Source organism: Platalea leucorodia, assembly GCF_965183815.1.
Source record: "Platalea leucorodia genome assembly, chromosome: 5".
Lineage (NCBI taxonomy): Eukaryota > Metazoa > Chordata > Aves > Pelecaniformes > Threskiornithidae > Platalea > Platalea leucorodia.
The window spans coordinates 2,080,393-2,097,880 of NC_138827.1; the positions used below are offsets into that span (position 1 = coordinate 2,080,393).

General features: G+C 58.9%; 1 protein-coding gene across 1 annotated transcript in view; it reads right to left on the bottom strand.

The window, feature by feature from the left end:
* WDR90 (WD repeat domain 90) overlaps nucleotides 1–17,470 on the bottom strand; it is a gene marked incomplete at its 5' end in the record, with an annotated part of 35,451 nt that extends 17,981 nt beyond the window's left edge. Inside the window, 20 exons of the mRNA XM_082313635.1 lie at nucleotides 184–314; nucleotides 2,079–2,218; nucleotides 2,681–2,916; nucleotides 3,448–3,564; nucleotides 5,406–5,623; nucleotides 6,407–6,568; nucleotides 6,756–6,874; nucleotides 8,398–8,455; nucleotides 8,760–8,905; nucleotides 9,013–9,123; nucleotides 10,575–10,643; nucleotides 11,056–11,286; nucleotides 12,192–12,301; nucleotides 12,396–12,463; nucleotides 13,205–13,328; nucleotides 15,166–15,336; nucleotides 15,760–15,898; nucleotides 16,198–16,374; nucleotides 16,473–16,630; nucleotides 17,461–17,470. Coding sequence (XP_082169761.1) covers nucleotides 184–314; nucleotides 2,079–2,218; nucleotides 2,681–2,916; nucleotides 3,448–3,564; nucleotides 5,406–5,623; nucleotides 6,407–6,568; nucleotides 6,756–6,874; nucleotides 8,398–8,455; nucleotides 8,760–8,905; nucleotides 9,013–9,123; nucleotides 10,575–10,643; nucleotides 11,056–11,286; nucleotides 12,192–12,301; nucleotides 12,396–12,463; nucleotides 13,205–13,328; nucleotides 15,166–15,336; nucleotides 15,760–15,898; nucleotides 16,198–16,374; nucleotides 16,473–16,630; nucleotides 17,461–17,470 — 2,695 coding nt within the window. The remainder of the gene's footprint in view (nucleotides 1–183; nucleotides 315–2,078; nucleotides 2,219–2,680; nucleotides 2,917–3,447; nucleotides 3,565–5,405; nucleotides 5,624–6,406; nucleotides 6,569–6,755; nucleotides 6,875–8,397; nucleotides 8,456–8,759; nucleotides 8,906–9,012; nucleotides 9,124–10,574; nucleotides 10,644–11,055; nucleotides 11,287–12,191; nucleotides 12,302–12,395; nucleotides 12,464–13,204; nucleotides 13,329–15,165; nucleotides 15,337–15,759; nucleotides 15,899–16,197; nucleotides 16,375–16,472; nucleotides 16,631–17,460) is intronic.
* Between the last annotated feature and the right edge of the window lie 18 nt (nucleotides 17,471–17,488).

Here is a 17,488-nt window from a genome sequence, read left to right on the forward strand (position 1 = left end):
AGGGAAGGGCTGGCGGTCGCTAGGGTTTGCTCACACGTACGGTATAAACACAAAGGACACAGCTCAGAACGTTCATCAGAAAATCTCTTTGCGTAGGCTGAGTCTGGTTTGGCTTTGGTGCTCGGATGGCTGTGCTAATAAAAAAAAAAAAAAGAAAGGCAACCCACAAGCCCAAAGTCTTACCCAGGACTCTCAGGATGTGGCTTTTCTCTGCCATACAGCTGTAAAGAGCCAGAGTGCCCTGCAAACAGGAGCTGAACATGAAATTGCCGTCTGGAGAGAAGGTCAGTCCAGTGATCACAGTGCGGTGCTGCCTGAAAGAAGACAGAAAACATGAAAAAGGGGAGGAGAACAAACAAACAAACCCCAGAAAACAGTAGCAACGTGAAGAACCCGGGGAGCAGGCAGAGGTCCCCACCGTGCTCACGTCTGCAGCAGCCCAGCACAATCAACGCTCCAACTTTTCGGAAAACTAAGCAGCAAGTGCAGCACGCCAGCTGTCCCTGGATGGGACATGCTCCCTCTCCCTTTGGAGCATCCTCTGCTCCCCACGCCGAGGCTCACAAGAGCTCGCTGTTCAGCCGCTCTCTAGGCCAAGCCTTTTCCTACTGTTGGCCAACTGTCCACCGGGAAGCCATAGAACCACAGAGCGCTCTGGGCTGGCAGGGCCCTTCCCAGCCCATCCCGTCCATCCCCCTGCCAGGGGCAGGGACAGCTTCACCCAGATCAGGGTGCTCAGAGCCCCGGCCAGCCTGGCCTTGAAGGTTGCCAGGGATGGGGCATCTCCCACCGCTCTGGGCAACCCCTGCCAGTGCCTCACCACCCTCAGCGTAAACAATTTCTTCCTTCTATCCAGTCTGAATCTCCCCTCTTTCACTTTCAAACCCTCCCCCCGTGTCCTGTCGCTGCAGGCCCTGCTAAAAAGCCTGTCCCCCCCTTCCTTGTCGGCCCCCTTTAAGCACGGCAAGGCCGCAGTGAGGTCTCCCCGCAGCCCCCTCCTCCCCAGGCTGAACCCCCCCAGCTCTCAGCCTGCCCTCACAGCAGAGCTGGGCCACCCTCGGAGCATTTCGGTGGCCTCCCCTGGCCCCGCTCCCACAGCTCCATGTCCTTCCCGTGCTGAGGACCCCCGGGCTGGACGCGGGGCTCCAGGGGGTCTCCCCAGAGGGGGCAGAGGGGCAGAATCCCCTCCCTCGCCCCGCTGCCCACGCTGCGGGGGATGCAGCCCAGGAGACGCTTGGCTTTCTGGGCTGCCAGCGCACATTGCCGGCCCGTGGCCAGCTTTCCATCCCCCAGCACCCCCAAGTCCTTCTCGGCAGGGCTGCTCTCCACCCCTCCATCCCCCAGCCTGTGCTGACACCGGGGGTTGCCCCCACCCAGGTGCAGGACCCTGCCCTTGGCCTTGTTGAACCCCACGAGGTTCACCCAGGCCCCCCTCTCCAGCCTGCCCAGGTCCCTCTGGATGCCATCCCGTCCCTCAGGCGTGTCCGCTGCACCCCTCAGCTTGGTGCCATCTGCAAACCCGCCGAGGGTGCACTCGATCCCGCTGTCTGTGTCACCGATGAAGATACTGAACAGCACTGGCCCCAGTACTGACCCCTGAGGGACACCGCTCATCACTGGTCTCCATCTGGACACTGAGCCATTGACCACTGCCCTCTGGATGCAACCATCCAGCCAATTCCTTAGCCACCGAACAGTCCACCCATCAAATCCATAACCTTCCAATTTAGAGAGAAGGATATTGGGGGGGACCGTGTCAAAGGCCCTACAGAAGTCCAGAGAGATGACATCCGTAGCTCTTCCCTCATCCACTGATGTAGTTACTCCATCGTAGAAGGCCACTAGGTCGGTCAGGCATAAAGCAAGCCCTCATAGCCTTCGCAGGCTGGACTTTTACCGCCCAGAGCCTTGGCACAGCAGGCTAGCTCTGCCTGAAAACCACTCGGCTGGGACGTGAGGATTGTCGAGCTCAGGAAAAACGCTTTTCCCACCTCCACGATTATCGCTGTGGCTCTTGCCAGGACACCCACAGTTCGAGCCGTACCTGCCCCCCTGCAGCTCCCGCCGCAAGCGCTTACTTGTGCTCCGCCAGCAGATCGGAGGCAGCCAAGCTGAAGGTCCGCACCGTCCCGCTGTCAAAGCCACAGGCCAGGATCTGCTGGGTAGGGTGAAAGGCCACGGCACACGGCATCTCCTCGGCAGCTGTGAAGTCATACAGCTGCGGGGAAGAGACACACCGCAGGCACAAAGCTGGATAAAGCTGTACCTGGCAGCCGTACCTAACACCGAACAGCCTCGGAGCTCCACCGTGAGCGTGTCCCACGACAGAAATCTCATCCTGCCTGGATGGATGTAAAGCCCCGGTCAAGTCCTGGCTCTTTGGGCATTTAGATAAAGCCCTTGGGTATTATGTCTTGTGTTAAAAAGCAATATTCAAAAGATGGAGGAAAAGAATATATTTTCGTTTAACAATACCTTCAGGAGCTAAGGCCAAATCACACATTAAGCTAAAACTCTCAGAACTCCATACTCTGGAAGGATTTCTTGCCCATGGTGCCCCCCCATGCTTCAGGGAGGACATTTAAGGACTCTCGAACTGTAGAGCTTTGATAATTAGACTAAACAGAGACCAGGCAGACTGTTAATAAATGCTAGACACCTACTGACTCATCTCACCTACCTGCTGCATGGAGACGAGGTCCCAGACTCGGATGGTGTTGTCCCGAGACACCGTCGCCATCTGCTTCCAAATCCCCTCCACCGAGAACGCCAAAATGGAGTCCTCGTGAGAGCGCATCAGGGTGTTATAGTCCCGGGACTGGATGTCCAGGTAGCCCAGATTTCCAGCAGCTGTCGCGCACAAGACTTTGCGGCTGTCCGGACTGATGCAGACAGAACTCACCGGCGCCTCGTGCTCTGGGGAAAGACACAGGAGTCAGCAAATCCCCCGGGAAAAGGAGCAGGAGCTGGAGCACAGCTACCGAACCAGATTCGCATTTAGGAAAGTCACGCACAGAGAAACGAGCCGCCGACGTGACCTCAGGACTGAATGCTTGCAGGTTTGAGTTTAGTGACAAATTAGTCTCTGCCCATTCTAGAAGTCCCCGGGCCCTGCTGTTATGGTGGCTGTTTCAAAAAGAGTGAAGAACTGCTCAACTTCTTCCCTAATTTTTCACGGCCAGAAAAGCCGTGGGTACGAGGGCACAGAAATCAAGACAGTGCCTGCTCTCACCCAGGAGATCCTGCCTTTCTCCTACGAGTTACAAGAATGAACGTGAATAATTGTTGTTGAAGTAAAAGACTTCCAAGGCAGCCACCCCCAGCGAGAGCAGGCATAAAAGATGCCCTTGTTCACGAGCATCGCTTTAGGAGACACGGCAGCGGAGCTTTGGCTTCAGAGCTGATGGAGACGTGGAGCTCAGAAGCCCCGGTCCCAGCTCTACTCACCTGCCTCTAAGACGACGGCTGAGAAGTCCAGTGGCCACAGCCGCAGGTAGCCATCTTCTGAACCCGTGGCGCAGAAGGCTGAGGAGACGCTAATACTGTTTATAGCGATCCCAGGGCCTGAAAAGCCAAAAAACCAACGCTGTATTGTACACTTGAAACAAGAAAACCCAAACCGAGCGCACCCCGCCATCCAAGAGCCGAGTCCCATGGTCCAGCCGCACCAGGGGCCGAAGTCTTGGAGGACGACGCCAGGAACGCCGCGGCGGCTGTCAGTCCAGGCCGATGGGTCTCGGTTACCCCTTCTCAGCACCCAAAACGTGTTCAGTCCCCGTCCCTTTCCAGCACTCCTCTTTACCGTCGCGCAGCTCTCGCCAGGCACAGAAAATTCTTACTGCTTGTTAAACCCTGCCGTATTTGTGCCTTGAAGAGGATCGTTGGGCCGGGGCCAACTGTATGAGGGTCAGCAAGGCTCAGGGCCGGGTCCTGCCCTGGGGGCACAGCAACCCCAGGCACCGCTGCAGGCGTGGGGAGGAGCGGCTGGGAGCTGCCCGGCGGGAAAGGGCCTGGGGGTGCTGGTCGACAGCCGCTGGACACGAGCCAGCAGGGTGCCCAGGTGGCCAAGAGGGCCAATGGCACCCTGGCTTGTATCAGGAACGGTGTGGCCAGCAGGAGCAGGGAGGTGATGGTGCCCCTGCGCTGGGCACTGGTGAGGCCGCCCCTCGAGTGCTGTGCTCAGCGCTGGGCCCCGCACCCCAAGGCGGCCATGGAGGGGCTGGAGCGTGGCCAGAGCAGGGCAGCGAGGCTGGGGCAGGGGCTGGAGCACAAGGCTGGGGAGGAGCGGCTGGGGGAGCTGGGGGGGCTCAGCCTGGAGAAGAGGAGGCTGAGGGGAGCCCTCATCGCTCTCTGCAACGGCCTGAAAGGAGGCTGGAGCCGGGGGGGTCGGTCTCTGCTCCCCAGGAACAAGCGATGGGACGAGAGGGAACGGCCTCAAGCTGCGCCAGGGCAGGGTTGGGTTGGGTATTGGGGAAAACTTCTTCCCCCAAAGGGCTGTCAGGGCCTGGCCCAGGCTGCCCAGGGCAGGGGCTGAGTCCCCATCCCTGGGGGGATTTAAAAGCCGGGGAGATGTGGTGCTGAGGGACATGGGTTAGTGGTGGGCTTGGCAGTGCTGGGTTAACGGTTGGACTCAATGATCTTAAGGGTCTTTTCCAACCTTGACGATTCTGTGATTCTATGATTCTAAGGTTTGTCCTAGTTTAACCGCCTGAGATACAAAACCCTTTCACCGATGTGTCTCAAATCCTCTCTGCAGTGCAGTGAGGAGGAAGAGAGGATACAGATCTACAGAAACGGGGATTTTTTTGATTTGGGTATGAAGTCCATCGGTCAAAGCACTGGCAAGAGCCAGCACTGCTACCAGGAGGACGCCCAAGGACATCACTTCATCTCCTCTTGGGCGTTTTCTCACCCACGAGGTGAGAACCGGAGTTAGGTACCTCTCAAAGGGGCACGCGCGAGATCAATTAGCTCAATTTGCCAAACTATGCGCTAATTTTTAAGATATCAGAGCAATCACACTTGAAAGTGAATTCTTCCCGCTGTTAAAACGAATGGAAGAGCCAAAAGCTGTACTACTTAGTATACAGCAACAAAGATTTTCCAAACACTTTGCCCAGGCTGAATAATAAAACAAATCCCCCAAATCATCTTTTTCGTTGGTCTGCATCGCTCTTTTTCCATCTCTACATTAAGATTCCCATCAGCAAATGAAGACCTTGTTTCATGTTTCTAAAAGTAGGGTTGCTCTGAAAGTGCAATCAGCGTTTAAAATGCTCAAATTCTTTCTTAAAACGATACTTTGCTGCCCTAAGGAAGATTATTTGCAGTACTTAAGAGGCTAGCAATGATCTAAACAACCTCAAATAATCCTTAGCAGTAGGTAAATAGCCGGTTTATTTTACCAGAGATCTGTTTGTCGTTTCTGACCCCGATGACGGCTGAGGCGCTCCCTGGCTGGTCCCCTCCTCCCTGCCTGCAGATGCTCCTGCCTGCGCCGCTGCCTGCCTCCTCCGGCCGCCGGCAGCCGCGGGGCTGGGCGGGCAGGAGCCGCCGCGCGCTCCTCACGCAGACGTTCTTGTAGTCCACCTCCAAGACGTGGCCGCTCTTGCTGCAGACAAAGCTGTAAAGGAGAGAGACCGCTGCTCCAGCACCCCAGGGTTAAGAGGAGCTGCGCCAGCGTGGTTTAGTAAAAACCCAGCTCAGTTTATCCATTAAACTTTCCCTGATGGAAAGCAATTCTGGTTCACGGTAACCTAACGGGTCAACGCGGTGTCCGAGGGCACCTTTCCACGCGCTACCCTACAAATCTACAGTCAGAGCTTCCTATTTTATTCCTTGTCCCTTTGAAACATTAATTAGCAAAAGAGCTAAAAGCTCGGCAGAGACTTCAGAAAGAAACCTCTCTCTGCCCCAGGACGCAGCCCGGGGGAAGGCAGGGCCAGCTGAGCCGACAGCTCTGCCTGTACGGAACCGTATGGGGTAGCGAAAAAGGTCTGGCTTTGATGGTTAAAATAAAACAACAACAAAAATGACGTGTGTCTGTCTAATATGCAAGAGGATATGTACCGCACTCCTCCCGCTGCCAACGGAAAGCTAACCACAAGCCTCAGGTCGGGGAGAGATTCACTAAATACGGCAAAACATCGGTACGGCAAGAGGAAAGACCCATTTCTTGGGCTATTCTGCAATATTTCCAAATCTCTTTTGGGAAGCAAAGCGTGCCGAGGAGGGGAGAGGCTCTCCCAGCTCCAGCAGGCCCCCGTATTTTGCAAGGAAAGCCCAAGCAAAACGCCACGCTGGCGCAGAGGAGAGGGAAGGAGGATGCTAAGGGCAGCCGAGGCAGAGCTCCCTCCCGGCAGGCTGCCCCGAGGACGGGCGACGGCGGAGCCCGGCAGCCCCTTACAGCGTGCGGTCCTCCGGCTCCCGCTCGGCCGCGTGCCCCTCCTCGAAGGCCAGGTCGGTGAACTCCAGGGAATGGTACTCGCCCAGATTGACGGGACAGGAGCGCAGGGCTCCGCTCCGTACTCGCCACAGCCTGACGTTGTCCCGGCCGCACGACACCATCCTGTCCCGGGAGAGACCGCGTGAGGACCAGGGCAGGACTCTCCAAGCCCCTGGTGAAAGGGCAGTGGCCCGAGGGCCACCAGCCGGCAGCGAGGACCAGAATGGCAACCGGACAACTGCAGCACCACGATTCCCCCCGCAGCGGTGCCAGAAACCAACGCTTTTGATTTATTTTGTTTGCACGCTACCTGGTATCATCAAAAAAAGCGATCTTCAAGGCCTGGATGTCCACATCCGTGTGCGCTTTGGCCAGCACGGACACCTCTCCGCCACGGGTCGCCTGAGCAACGTTCCACACCACCACCATCTGAAGCAAGAAGACACGACGGCAGAGCTGCTCAACGGTGGAAACGATGGCAGAGCTGCTCAACCGTGCAAACTTTGGCAGCAAAAGAGCTTTTCATCACAGCAGCTGACCAGCTGCACGTACAGGAGCCCGCTCCAGAGCTGGGCACGAAGCATCGATAACAGAATTGAAGCAGGGGGGGAAAAAAAAAAAAAAAATTCTCTCGCACCGAGGGTTTAGGACAGTCCAAGGGCTTTGCAAAGCTTCACGGCAATGTACTTGTCTGGCATCCATAATTATAGGTTCTGAATCCCAGGGCTGCCTGGCAACAGGGCTGAGATTTGGAAAGCAAATCCACAGAGGAGTGGGAATTCTGCCCGCTGAGATGGAAGAGCTGTACCAGTGCTGAGCCGGTCCGTGAGAGCTGAAGGCAGCACGTGCCCGGCCGCGCTGGCTCTCGCAGCGCTTCGCTCTGGTGCGGGTTTGCCCAGCGCGAGGGGCAAGAGGCTCCGAGCCTTTCCCCAAAGGAAAGGAGGAGATGGGTGAAGAAACGGAGCGGATTTGATGCTTTGCATTTCAGAACAACGTTAAAAACAGACCCAGCAGCACCTCGGGAGAGGGGCTCCTGGCTCCCACCGTTCTCCCACCCTGCTTTCACCCTCTTTATCCCCCTCCTCAGTTTCAGCTCACCAGCTCCCACCCGGATCACGGACCTCTGCCGCCTGCCAGGAAAAAAAAAAAACACGGAGGGCTGTTTGATTTTTCCTGCAGGCAGCAGGCAGTTAGCGATGGCACAGCTAATTGCTGGTGGATGAAAACAGTTCCACTGAGAAAGCAAAACCCCCGGTCCCATGCAACAACTTGATTTTTGACTGCTACGCGTGGGATCTGCGTCATCCCCTAGCCACATCGGTGGGTGGCAGCTTCAGTGCCCAGCAGCGATGCCTGCCACGCTCAGAACTGAAAGATTAAACCTCCCATCTTGCCCTAAATGCTATAAAAAAGGGTTTTTTTGGGCTCTATAGTCAGTGCTGAACCTCCCATTTCAATTCCCGTTCCTCCGCTAAGCGCTTGCAAGCCTTCCAGCTCGAAATACCACCCAAACACGTGTCAGCCTCAGCCCCGTGGGCCAGAACGGCTGCGGAGGCGGGCGGCAAGGCTGCGCGCGAGCCTGCGGCGATCCCCGCAGGGCGCGGGCAGAATCACACAGCCGCCTTCATCGCCCCGGCCGGGCTCCTAGCTGGGACCCCACCAGGGACAGCAACAGCCCCAAAGCTCAGCCCCAGCGGGTCTCTCTTCCAAAAGGATTTGTTTGCTTGCAGCAGAGGATCGTGCACGCAAACATGCACAAGCATCAGGTAGAAGGGAAGTATTTTCGAAGCAGCTAATGAGAAAGGGATCTCCCTCTGCCTACAGCGAACGTGTCTAGGAAAGCCCAGAGCAGAGGTTTGTCTGCAAAATAACGACATAACCTGGGAGAACAGCCACCTCGTGCTGCTTGTTAGCAGGGCGGGGAACCACCAAAACCAAGTTTCAGTCCTCACCGTTTTGCCGTGCCCATCCTTTCCGACGCCACACAGAACGGCTCCGCTGTAGGAAAAGCTGCAAGAAGAGGCCCCCTGGTGAAATGCAGCTCCTCGTGCCCCGAGCGCATCTCAGCGGGGAATAAAAGGAGACAAGTTCAGGGCATGGGGAGACAGCAAGAGCTGAGGGGGAAGCTCAGGAGGGAGCTGGCAGCGTTATCGGCTGCTCTGGGCCAGCTGCCAGCAGGTCTCGGCGATAAACACAGGCAGAAGGAGAGCTCCAAGTCACTCCTGGTTTATCACACGCGAATAGCACAGAAAAGCTGCCGCGCTGCAACGCGTAGCCCGCCTGAACGCATCCCTGCACCCAGGCTGAAACCCACCTCAGGGACAAGAGGGAGCGGACGTGGGTTTTAAACACCGAGAGGCAGCTGCCCGTCGGGAAGTCCCAGAGACGCACCACGCTCAGGGCACCGGTCTGCGCGGAAGCCAGCAAGGTGCTGTTCCCGTTGAAGGCCAGCGCCGACACCTGCGGGAAGCGCCAGATTAGAGGCTTTCGAGGAGAGCTGGGACCAGGGGTACGTCGGGGGTACAAGGACAGCGTTGCTGTATGGCTCTGTAAAGAGTTACGCTCACCTTATCCGTGTGTCCAGTGAAGAACCTCTGCTCTCCGGTCTGGATCTGCAGGGTCACTATGACAGCGTGGCAGGGGTAGACCACCGCAGCGTTGTTCTGAGTCCACAGCGCCTGCGGGACCGAGACGGGAACGAGAGGGCTGCAGATCCTCCCGAGCTGCCCCAGGTCCTAGGCTGGACCGGCAGAGATTTCTTCAACAGAAGATCTGCTGCACGCGTGCAGGTCAGAGCATGCTCTTCCATACACGTACTCTTCTAACTCGCGAAGGAAAGCTGAGAGCCCAGCCGACATCCTGCTCGATTAGAGGGCCCTGGCCAGGCTGGGGCGATGGGCCCAGGCCCCGGGGTGAGGGGCAGCAAGGCTCAGGGCCGGGTCCTGCCCTGGGGGCACAGCAACCCCAGGCACCGCTGCAGGCGTGGGGAGGAGCGGCTGGGAGCTGCCCGGCGGGAAAGGGCCTGGGGGTGCTGGTCGACAGCCGCTGAACACGAGCCAGCAGGGTGCCCAGGTGGCCAAGAGGGCCAGTGGCACCCTGGCTTGTATCAGGAACGGTGTGGCCAGCAGGAGCAGGGAGGTGATGGTGCCCCTGCGCTGGGCACTGGTGAGGCCGCCCCTCGAATGCTGTGCTCAGCGCTGGGCCCCGCACCCCAAGGCGGCCATGGAGGGGCTGGAGCGTGGCCAGAGCAGGGCAGCGAGGCTGGGGCAGGGGCTGGAGCACAAGGCTGGGGAGGAGCGGCTGGGGGAGCTGGGGGGGCTCAGCCTGGAGAAGAGGAGGCTGAGGGGAGCCCTCCTCGCTCTCTGCAACGGCCTGAAAGGAGGCTGGAGCCGGGGGGGTCGGTCTCTGCTCCCCAGGAACAAGCGATGGGACGAGAGGGAACGGCCTCAAGCTGCGCCAGGGCAGGGTTGGGGTGGGTATTGGGAAAAACTTCTTCCCCCAAAGGGCTGTCAGGGCCTGGCCCAGGCTGCCCAGGGCAGGGGCTGAGTCCCCATCCCTGGGGGGATTTAAAAGCCGGGGAGATGTGGTGCTGAGGGACATGGGTTAGTGGTGGGCTTGGCAGTGCTGGGTTAACGGTTGGACTCGATGATCTTAAGGGTCTTTTCCAACCTTAACGATTCTATGATTAATTCAGTGGATTTACCATGCCAATCATCTCTACTACATGAACAGCAGATACAAAGAAAATCATGCTGTTGGCAGAGCCTTGAACTGGCTGAACAAAAACAACCCTTTCTCGACCCTAACACAGACCGCAAGCTGGGCTCCTGCAAGCCACAGTGCCCCACGGAAACAATCCAAAACACAGCCCTTCCTTTCCATACTCCTACAAAGCGGCTCTAATTTTAACATGTTAAAATGCAGAAGGTCTAAAAGGCCCCCATTTCTAATTCGCCATCGTAACAGCAGAAGAGCCACACACAAACGTAAGCTCATGCCCATCTGCTTTGGGGACGTTTTCCCCATCAAAAAGCACAGGAAGGGTGGCACTCAGCTGCCTTTCACGCCTCCGAAAAACCAATCAATTTGTGATCACACCTGAACTCCCCGAACCATCCGAGCTACTGACCCATTTGGTGCTGCAGCCTCCAAAGCCAATAATCATTCTCAGCTTCAGGATGGGATCTGGTAAGAGCCTCTGAAAAAGAAAAACCCAAGACGGCACCGTCACACTTCGAGCCGGACCGAGGTCCTCTGCTCACGGGGCCCCTCCGTCCCCATTGCTCCTTTCTCTCTAAAGCCCAGAGGCAGCTTGGGGCTCTCTCCTCTTACAGGGGGTGGCTTTAAAGTATTGAACTTGGCAGAAGTCCAGTCGGGAAGGAAGGAGGAGCTGGGATTTCCCAGCTTTAAGCAGCTCTCCCACCCGTGCTGGGTTACGGGAGAACTGCTAGTCCGAAAAACCAACGCCAGCAAAAGGATCCACAGGATTAACTCAAACTCCAGCCTGAAGCTTGCGTTCCCTCTGCTCCTTCTGCCGGGCTCACAAGCGCCAGCCGTAAGCATCCCAAAGCCACCCGCGGGCTGCTGCGACTCCTTGGCGCTTCACCCACCTCCTCCGAGCTGCTGCGGACAGCTCGGATGGTTCGTTCGCTCCTCTGGTAAGCGTACACATGGATGCCACCGTCAGCGACTGACGGTGACTGCCCAGCGTCCCCCACGCTGCGCGGTCCCTGGTTCTTCTCTAGCTCCCGGTCCCCAGCAGGCACGGCTCTCGGAGGCCCTGGGGCTGTCAGGTGAACCTCGGGGATGCTTTTTGTAATTACAGGACACCGATGCGGCACCTGAAAAAGAGCAAAGCCTCAGACAGAGATCAGCCCTCCTCCCAGCGCCTTCCACCCACCGCAACGGCAGAGACAGGGAGGCACCTGTGTCTCTCCCGAGTGATTCTTCACGGCAAGGATGGAGCGACACGGAGGGAGAGCATCCCTGCCAGTGCGCAGCTCGGCCAGGATACCTTAACCAGCCACTCTCCCTACGCTCCCAGTGTTGCCTGTGCACAGTTCACCTCCTCCAGCCAGCAAGCCAGAGCCCCAGGAAAGATCCAGGAAAGTCTCTGGAAAAGCTGCCCTCTCCAGGGAGCAGAGGAGGCTAAAAGCGCCTGGCCAGCCAGCTCGGCGCATCCCAGTTCAGAACAGCAAAGCGGTTGTGCTCCTCGTTTTCTCCCTCTCCACAGCGTGAGGATGGCTTCCCCCAGTCCCTCTCCGCAAGCCCATCACCGTGCTGTCTGGGCAGCCAGTCTGAGCACCGGCTCCTGCCTCGCTGCCGGCAGGGAAGAGGAAATGGGCGGTGAGGGCAGCTGCCTGCAACCCGGACTCCACACACTGCTCTGCGGCACCCGATCAAGTTCTTTACTCTCCAGTCCTCCTTTCCTATCGATAATTTGAAGACACAACTATTTGCTGCCTCGGCTGAGGGAAGGAGGATAGGTGTCTGGAGATTCCGAGGTACTCGGCATTTATCTCGTCTCTGCTCTGCGCTACGCCAGACCGAACCACCCCGTCCTTAACTGTGGGGCCGCGGTCGACAGACCATGCCCAGACCAGGGGCCTGACCTGCCCGCATCAGCTGCCAATGACAACGAGCAGCTTCTACGTCCTAAATAAAGGAACTCAAAGACAAGACGTGGGGAAAAACTCCACGGGAGGCAGAAAGGAAGAAGCTGCAGCCCCCTCCACCGTGCACTTACAGCTTTGGGACTGGTTATTTGATGGACGAGGGACAGTCGGTCACGGACCGCTTTGGTGAGCGTCACCGGCTGGGGCAGCTGCCGGACGGGGTCCTCCGAGACTTGGCCACCTGGGTGACACGAGGAGCAGGTTGGGCTCTTTTGGCAACCCAAGGCGTCCAGCCGGGGCGGCACAGCCTGGGCTGCGGCCCCCAGCCTTCCCACCTGCCGCAGGGCCGGGACAGCTCTTCTGGATGGAGTCGTACGGCAGCTTGCAGCCCTCGGATGGGAACCTGAGCAAAAACAGAAGGCGGCGCCATGTCATCGGGATATCGCGCTGGAACCCGGGAATCCCGCTCGATAACTCAAGCCTCTTCACTGTCTCCTAGAAGATTTCTCCTTTTTCCCCCTCCTCCCCCAAATATAGGGATACTAAAGCATCTCCCAGGTCCGATCCACACCGTTACTTTCCGGGGGTTAACTTGGCACCGCGCGCTTTAGGCGACGCCGCCAAGCCGATGACCTGCAACTTCATGACCGACGGAGTTCTCCGACAAAAACTCCGCCACTGGGAGCCCAGCGCCGAAGCCGAGGAAGGCACGCTTACGTCTGCCCGCCGACGAGGCGGTACGGCCGATGACGGCTCAGCGGCCCCCGTCAGATTACCCTTTAACTTAGCGAGAGGCTGAAGCGCTCCCTAGGAACAGCACGTACAGAAGAAAGGCCTGCGTTACGCTAAATCCCAGCAGGACACCGTTGAGAGAGAGGACCGGCGTTAACACCAGGCACGGGAACGCTCTACGGCCTTTTTCCCGCCCCAAAATATCACCGATCAGCAATTACGCTTAGACCGGGGCAGATGTGTTAACGCCACCTAAATGCTGGAGTTGGGGTGACCAAAATATCTCCGCTCAAGCCCCGGGTTTGTCCGGATCTGTCATTCCCCAAGCGGCGTTACCTGTCCTGCCTTGCCGCGGGGAACGGGGAGGTCTCGGAGCCGCGGTGGGTTCAAGCGCAGCCGGGAGCAGCCGTACCTGATGTAGTCGTAGAGGTCGTGCCACTTCTCTCCCTTCGGCACAGGGAAAGCCATTTCCCGCGGCATGGGAGCGACGCCGCGGCGGGCCAGGTCGCCTTGCCGGGCCTCGGAGAAGGTCACGCCTGGCAGCACAGGGGTAAAGATAAAGCAAGTGAGTTCTCCAAGGCCCGCGGAGCTGAGATCGTGAGTTTCCCACGGGACATGGGCACAACCCATTTCCCTCTTTGAGAACACCTGAAAACCAAAGATTACAACCCCGAGGGCTGCGACACACACACACCTTTACACAGAAATACTCCTGAAACCCTCAACCTCCAAAAAAGACCCCAGAGCATAAACCCTTGGCATCGAGTTATAAATCCCCCAGGCCCAAGATTCACTTAGTTTTCTATTCCGTGACTCAGCAGCTTCACATGATTTGTGTTAAGGCTCTATTTGCATTTTCTTGTCTTTTTTTTTCCTTCATGCGTTTGGAACTTCATGAAAGTCCTCAACATACAACAAGCTGCAGGAATCCGAAAGCAGCATCTAAAACTTTCTCCTCACCGATGCTTTCCAGCGGGCCAGTCGGTACGGGCAGATTTCCAGCACAAAAAAAGAAAGGCAGAAAGAAAGGTTTTGATGGAAATATCTCTGCCACACTGAGCAGGTGGATAAAAAGAAAAAAAAAAAAAAGTAGGTTGGAAAATTTCTGAGACAAAAAACCCACAGTTTCTCCCGGCAGATAAAAGCACAGGCCTTGGAGAAGTCAGGCTTGGTAAGACTTTTAATTTTTTTTTTTTCCCTGAAAAAAAGTTTCTCCCCTTGGTAAGATATTTAACTTTGCTCTTATCGTTCACTTTTATAGCTGGAAAATGAGAGGACACTTTCCTCCAGAGGTCGGGAGGTCGTAGTCACCGGCGCATGTGAAACTTTGCAGGTGACACCAAACTGAGTGGGGAAGCAGACGCTCTGGAAGGGAGAGCCACCCTGCAGGAAGATCTGGACAGGCTGGAAGTGGGCTAACAAGAGCCTTAGGAAGTTTAACAAGGACAAGCGTAAGGTCTTGCACCTGGGAAAACGTAATCCAGGAGCGCAGCACGGACTGGGATCCACCTGGCTGGAGAGCAGCTCCGTGGAGAGGGACCTGGGGGTCCCGGTGGGCAGGAGGCTCAACGTGAGCGAGCAGGGTGCTGCTGCGGCCAAGGAGGCCACGAGGAGGCTGGGCTGCATCGAGAAGGGCATCACCAGCAGAGAGAAAGAAGTCGTGATCCCGCTCTACTCGGCGCTTGTCAGGCCACACCTGGAACGCTGCGCACAGTTCTGGTCCCCGCTGCACACAAAAGGTGTGGGCGGGCTGGCGGGGTCCAGAGAAGGGCCACCAGGATGATCCGGGGTCTGGGCAGCCGCCGCGTGAGGCCAGGCTGAGGGAGCTGGGCTTGGTCAGCCTGGAGAAAAGGAGGCTTCGAGGTGCTCTCACCACCACGGACCAGTGCTTAAAGGGGAGCTACAAAGAAGATGGAGGCTCCCTTTTTACGAGGAGTCCCATGGTGAGGACAAGGGGTAACGGGTACAGGTTACTCCCAGGGAAATCCCGATGGGACACGAGAGGAAAATTTTTCACAATGGGAACAGTCAACCGTTGGAATCATCTCCCCAGGGAAGGGGTTGACTCCGCTACGCTGAACACGTTTAAGACTCGGCTGGACACGGTGCTGGGCCATCTCGTCTAGGCTGTGCTAGAAAGGTTGGAGCAGATGATCCCTGAGGTCCCTTCCAACCTGGGATTCTAGGATTCGATGAGACTTAACATCGCACCGAGTATTTTGCCCTTTCTGCTTCCTATCCCAGTGCCACAGTAATGGCAGCCCGCTGCCATCGCGCCTGCAAAAGCAGCTTTAAACCCCCGCGGGTTCCACCCACGCTGGATTTAAGTCACAAAAGAAACCGCAGAGCCGCTGCGGGGTCCCAGCTCCTCACCTGGGTCAAACACCAAGTCGCTCGTGCAGAGGTTTTTCACCAGGAGGTTGGAGCAGAGCTTGACGCTCTTCAGGTGGCTGTAACGGCGGCTGAGGTAGAGGGAGAGGATGGAGCGGAGGTCGAGCACCAGGCAGGTCCAGCGCACGTCAGCGGGGGCTGCTCCCGCCAGATCTGGGGAGGAGAGTGGCAGGCGGCAAAAGAAAAGATGGGAAAAGACACTACAGACCTCGGACCGTGCCGAACGCGGTCGCAATCAACGCGGCGAGGTGAAAAGTATTTATGCAAGAGTCCCACCAGGCTTGGCTTGCCTCTGCCAAGATGGGAGGTGGGAAAAGGCGCCTCGCGGCTGGTCGCTGCGGCGCAGAGGTGGGGAAGGGCGGAGAAGCAGCCCCGCTGCCTCCGCGGGCTCCCACCCCGCTGCTCGGGAGAACGGGGATGGGGGATGTTCCCTCCCGGGAGCGATGGCTCCGAGCGTCTCCTGCTCAGGACCACCGCTCGTCAGCACCAAGTCAACTTCCGAACTCCGTTTATTTCCTAACAATTGATTTCGGTGGCAACGTGGCAGCCCAGTCCCGACCGCGCCGCGATCCTCACCGCGCCGGGACGTCCCAGCCGCGCGGTCGCACGCCGAGCCCTTGGCTGCTCCGCAGACGAAGGGGAACTGCAGCCAGGTGGCTGTGGATTTAAACTCCTTAAAGAGGTTGGAGAAAGAGATGCGAACCACCTGATTTTCCTGAGAAAACAGAGACACAGGTAGAGCTTTAGTCACCCTGGTGGCTTCGGCGGGGAAATGCTGCAGAGGAGAAGGCACGTAGCCGTGTCCCCTGTCCCCTCCGTGTCCCCTGTCCCCAGCAGAGACGCCACCAGGATGGAAACCATCTCCATCCCGGCGTAACCCACCAACAGCAACAAACACCAGCCAAATTCTACACCCCCAAGCGCAGAAGAGCACCGTCACCACCCTCCCGGTCCTTCAATCGGGTCACAACGCTACCGACGGCGGTTTAACGAAGCCGCCCCCATGTCCCGTACCTCGGTGGCGACGTCCAGGTGGACGACGAAGTGTTTGCGGGGCATGGGCCTGAAGAGCAGGTAGAGGTAGCGTCCCGCCAGCCCCAGCGACTGCGTCCCCGTCCGGGGCAGCTGCAGGTAGCTGCTGGCGGGGAGGGAGCCCCGGATCCGGTAGACGGTTCCCTTCAGCCTCGCGTCCTTCCGAAACCACGGAAAGGGGTGATGGGGGAGGGTGGTCAGCGCTGGCCACCCGTGGCCGGTGCCCCCCGCCCCGTGGTGCCGGTGCCCGCCGTTACCGTGAGGGCGGCCACGTCCCCCTCCCTGGCGGAGCGCTTCCACTCCTCCACGCGGAAATGCTTGAAGACGTTCAGGTAGGGACGCTGCCAGGCTGCCGGTACCGGCACCGGGATCGGCGGGGGGACGGTACCCCCGCTCAGACGCCCCCCGTTACCCCCTGAACCGGGGGACCCTGCTGATGCCCCCGCGGTCCCCTGCCCTGTTGGCACCCCGTTATCTCCGTGTCCCCCCAGCCCCGGTGTTGCCCTCGTGCCCGAGCCTGGTGACGCCCCCGGTACCTCCAAGCCCCTCCAGCCCCGGTGACGCCCCTGGCATCCCCAAGCCCCTCCAGCCCCAGTGACGGCCCCAGTACCCCCGTGCTCCGAGCCCCTCCAACCCCGGTGACGGCCCCAGTACCCCCGTGCTCCGGGCCCCCCCAGCCCCGGTGACGCCCCCGGTACCTCTGAGCCCCCCCAGCCCCGGTGACAGCCCCGGTACCCCCGTGCCCCAAGCCCCACCACGACCCGAGCCCCGCTGTCTCCTTGCTCCGAGTCCCCCAAGCTCCGGTGCCGTTCCCGAGCCCGATGACGCTCCCGGTACCCCCGTCCCTCCGAGCCCCCCCAGCCCGGTGACGGCCCCGGTACCCCCGTGCTTGGAGCCCCCCCAGCCCCGTTGACGGCCCCGGTACCCCCGTGCTCCGGGCCCCTCCAACCCCGGTGATGCCCCGGCACCTCCGGGCCCCTCCAGCCCCGGTGACGGCCCCGGTACCCCCGTACTCGGAGCCCCTCCAGCCCCGGTGACACCCCCGGCACCCCCGTGCTCCGGGCTCCCCCAGCCCCGGTACCCCCGGTACTTCCGAGCCCCTCCAGCCCCGGTGACGCCACCGGCACCTCCCAGCCCCCCCAGCCCCGGTGACGCCCCCGGTACCCCCATGCTCGGAGCCCCCCCAGCCCCGCTGACGGCCCCGGTACCCCCTCACCACCACCACCCCCCCCGCCCCGCCGCTACCTGCCGCCATGGCGCGCGCCGCCGGCTC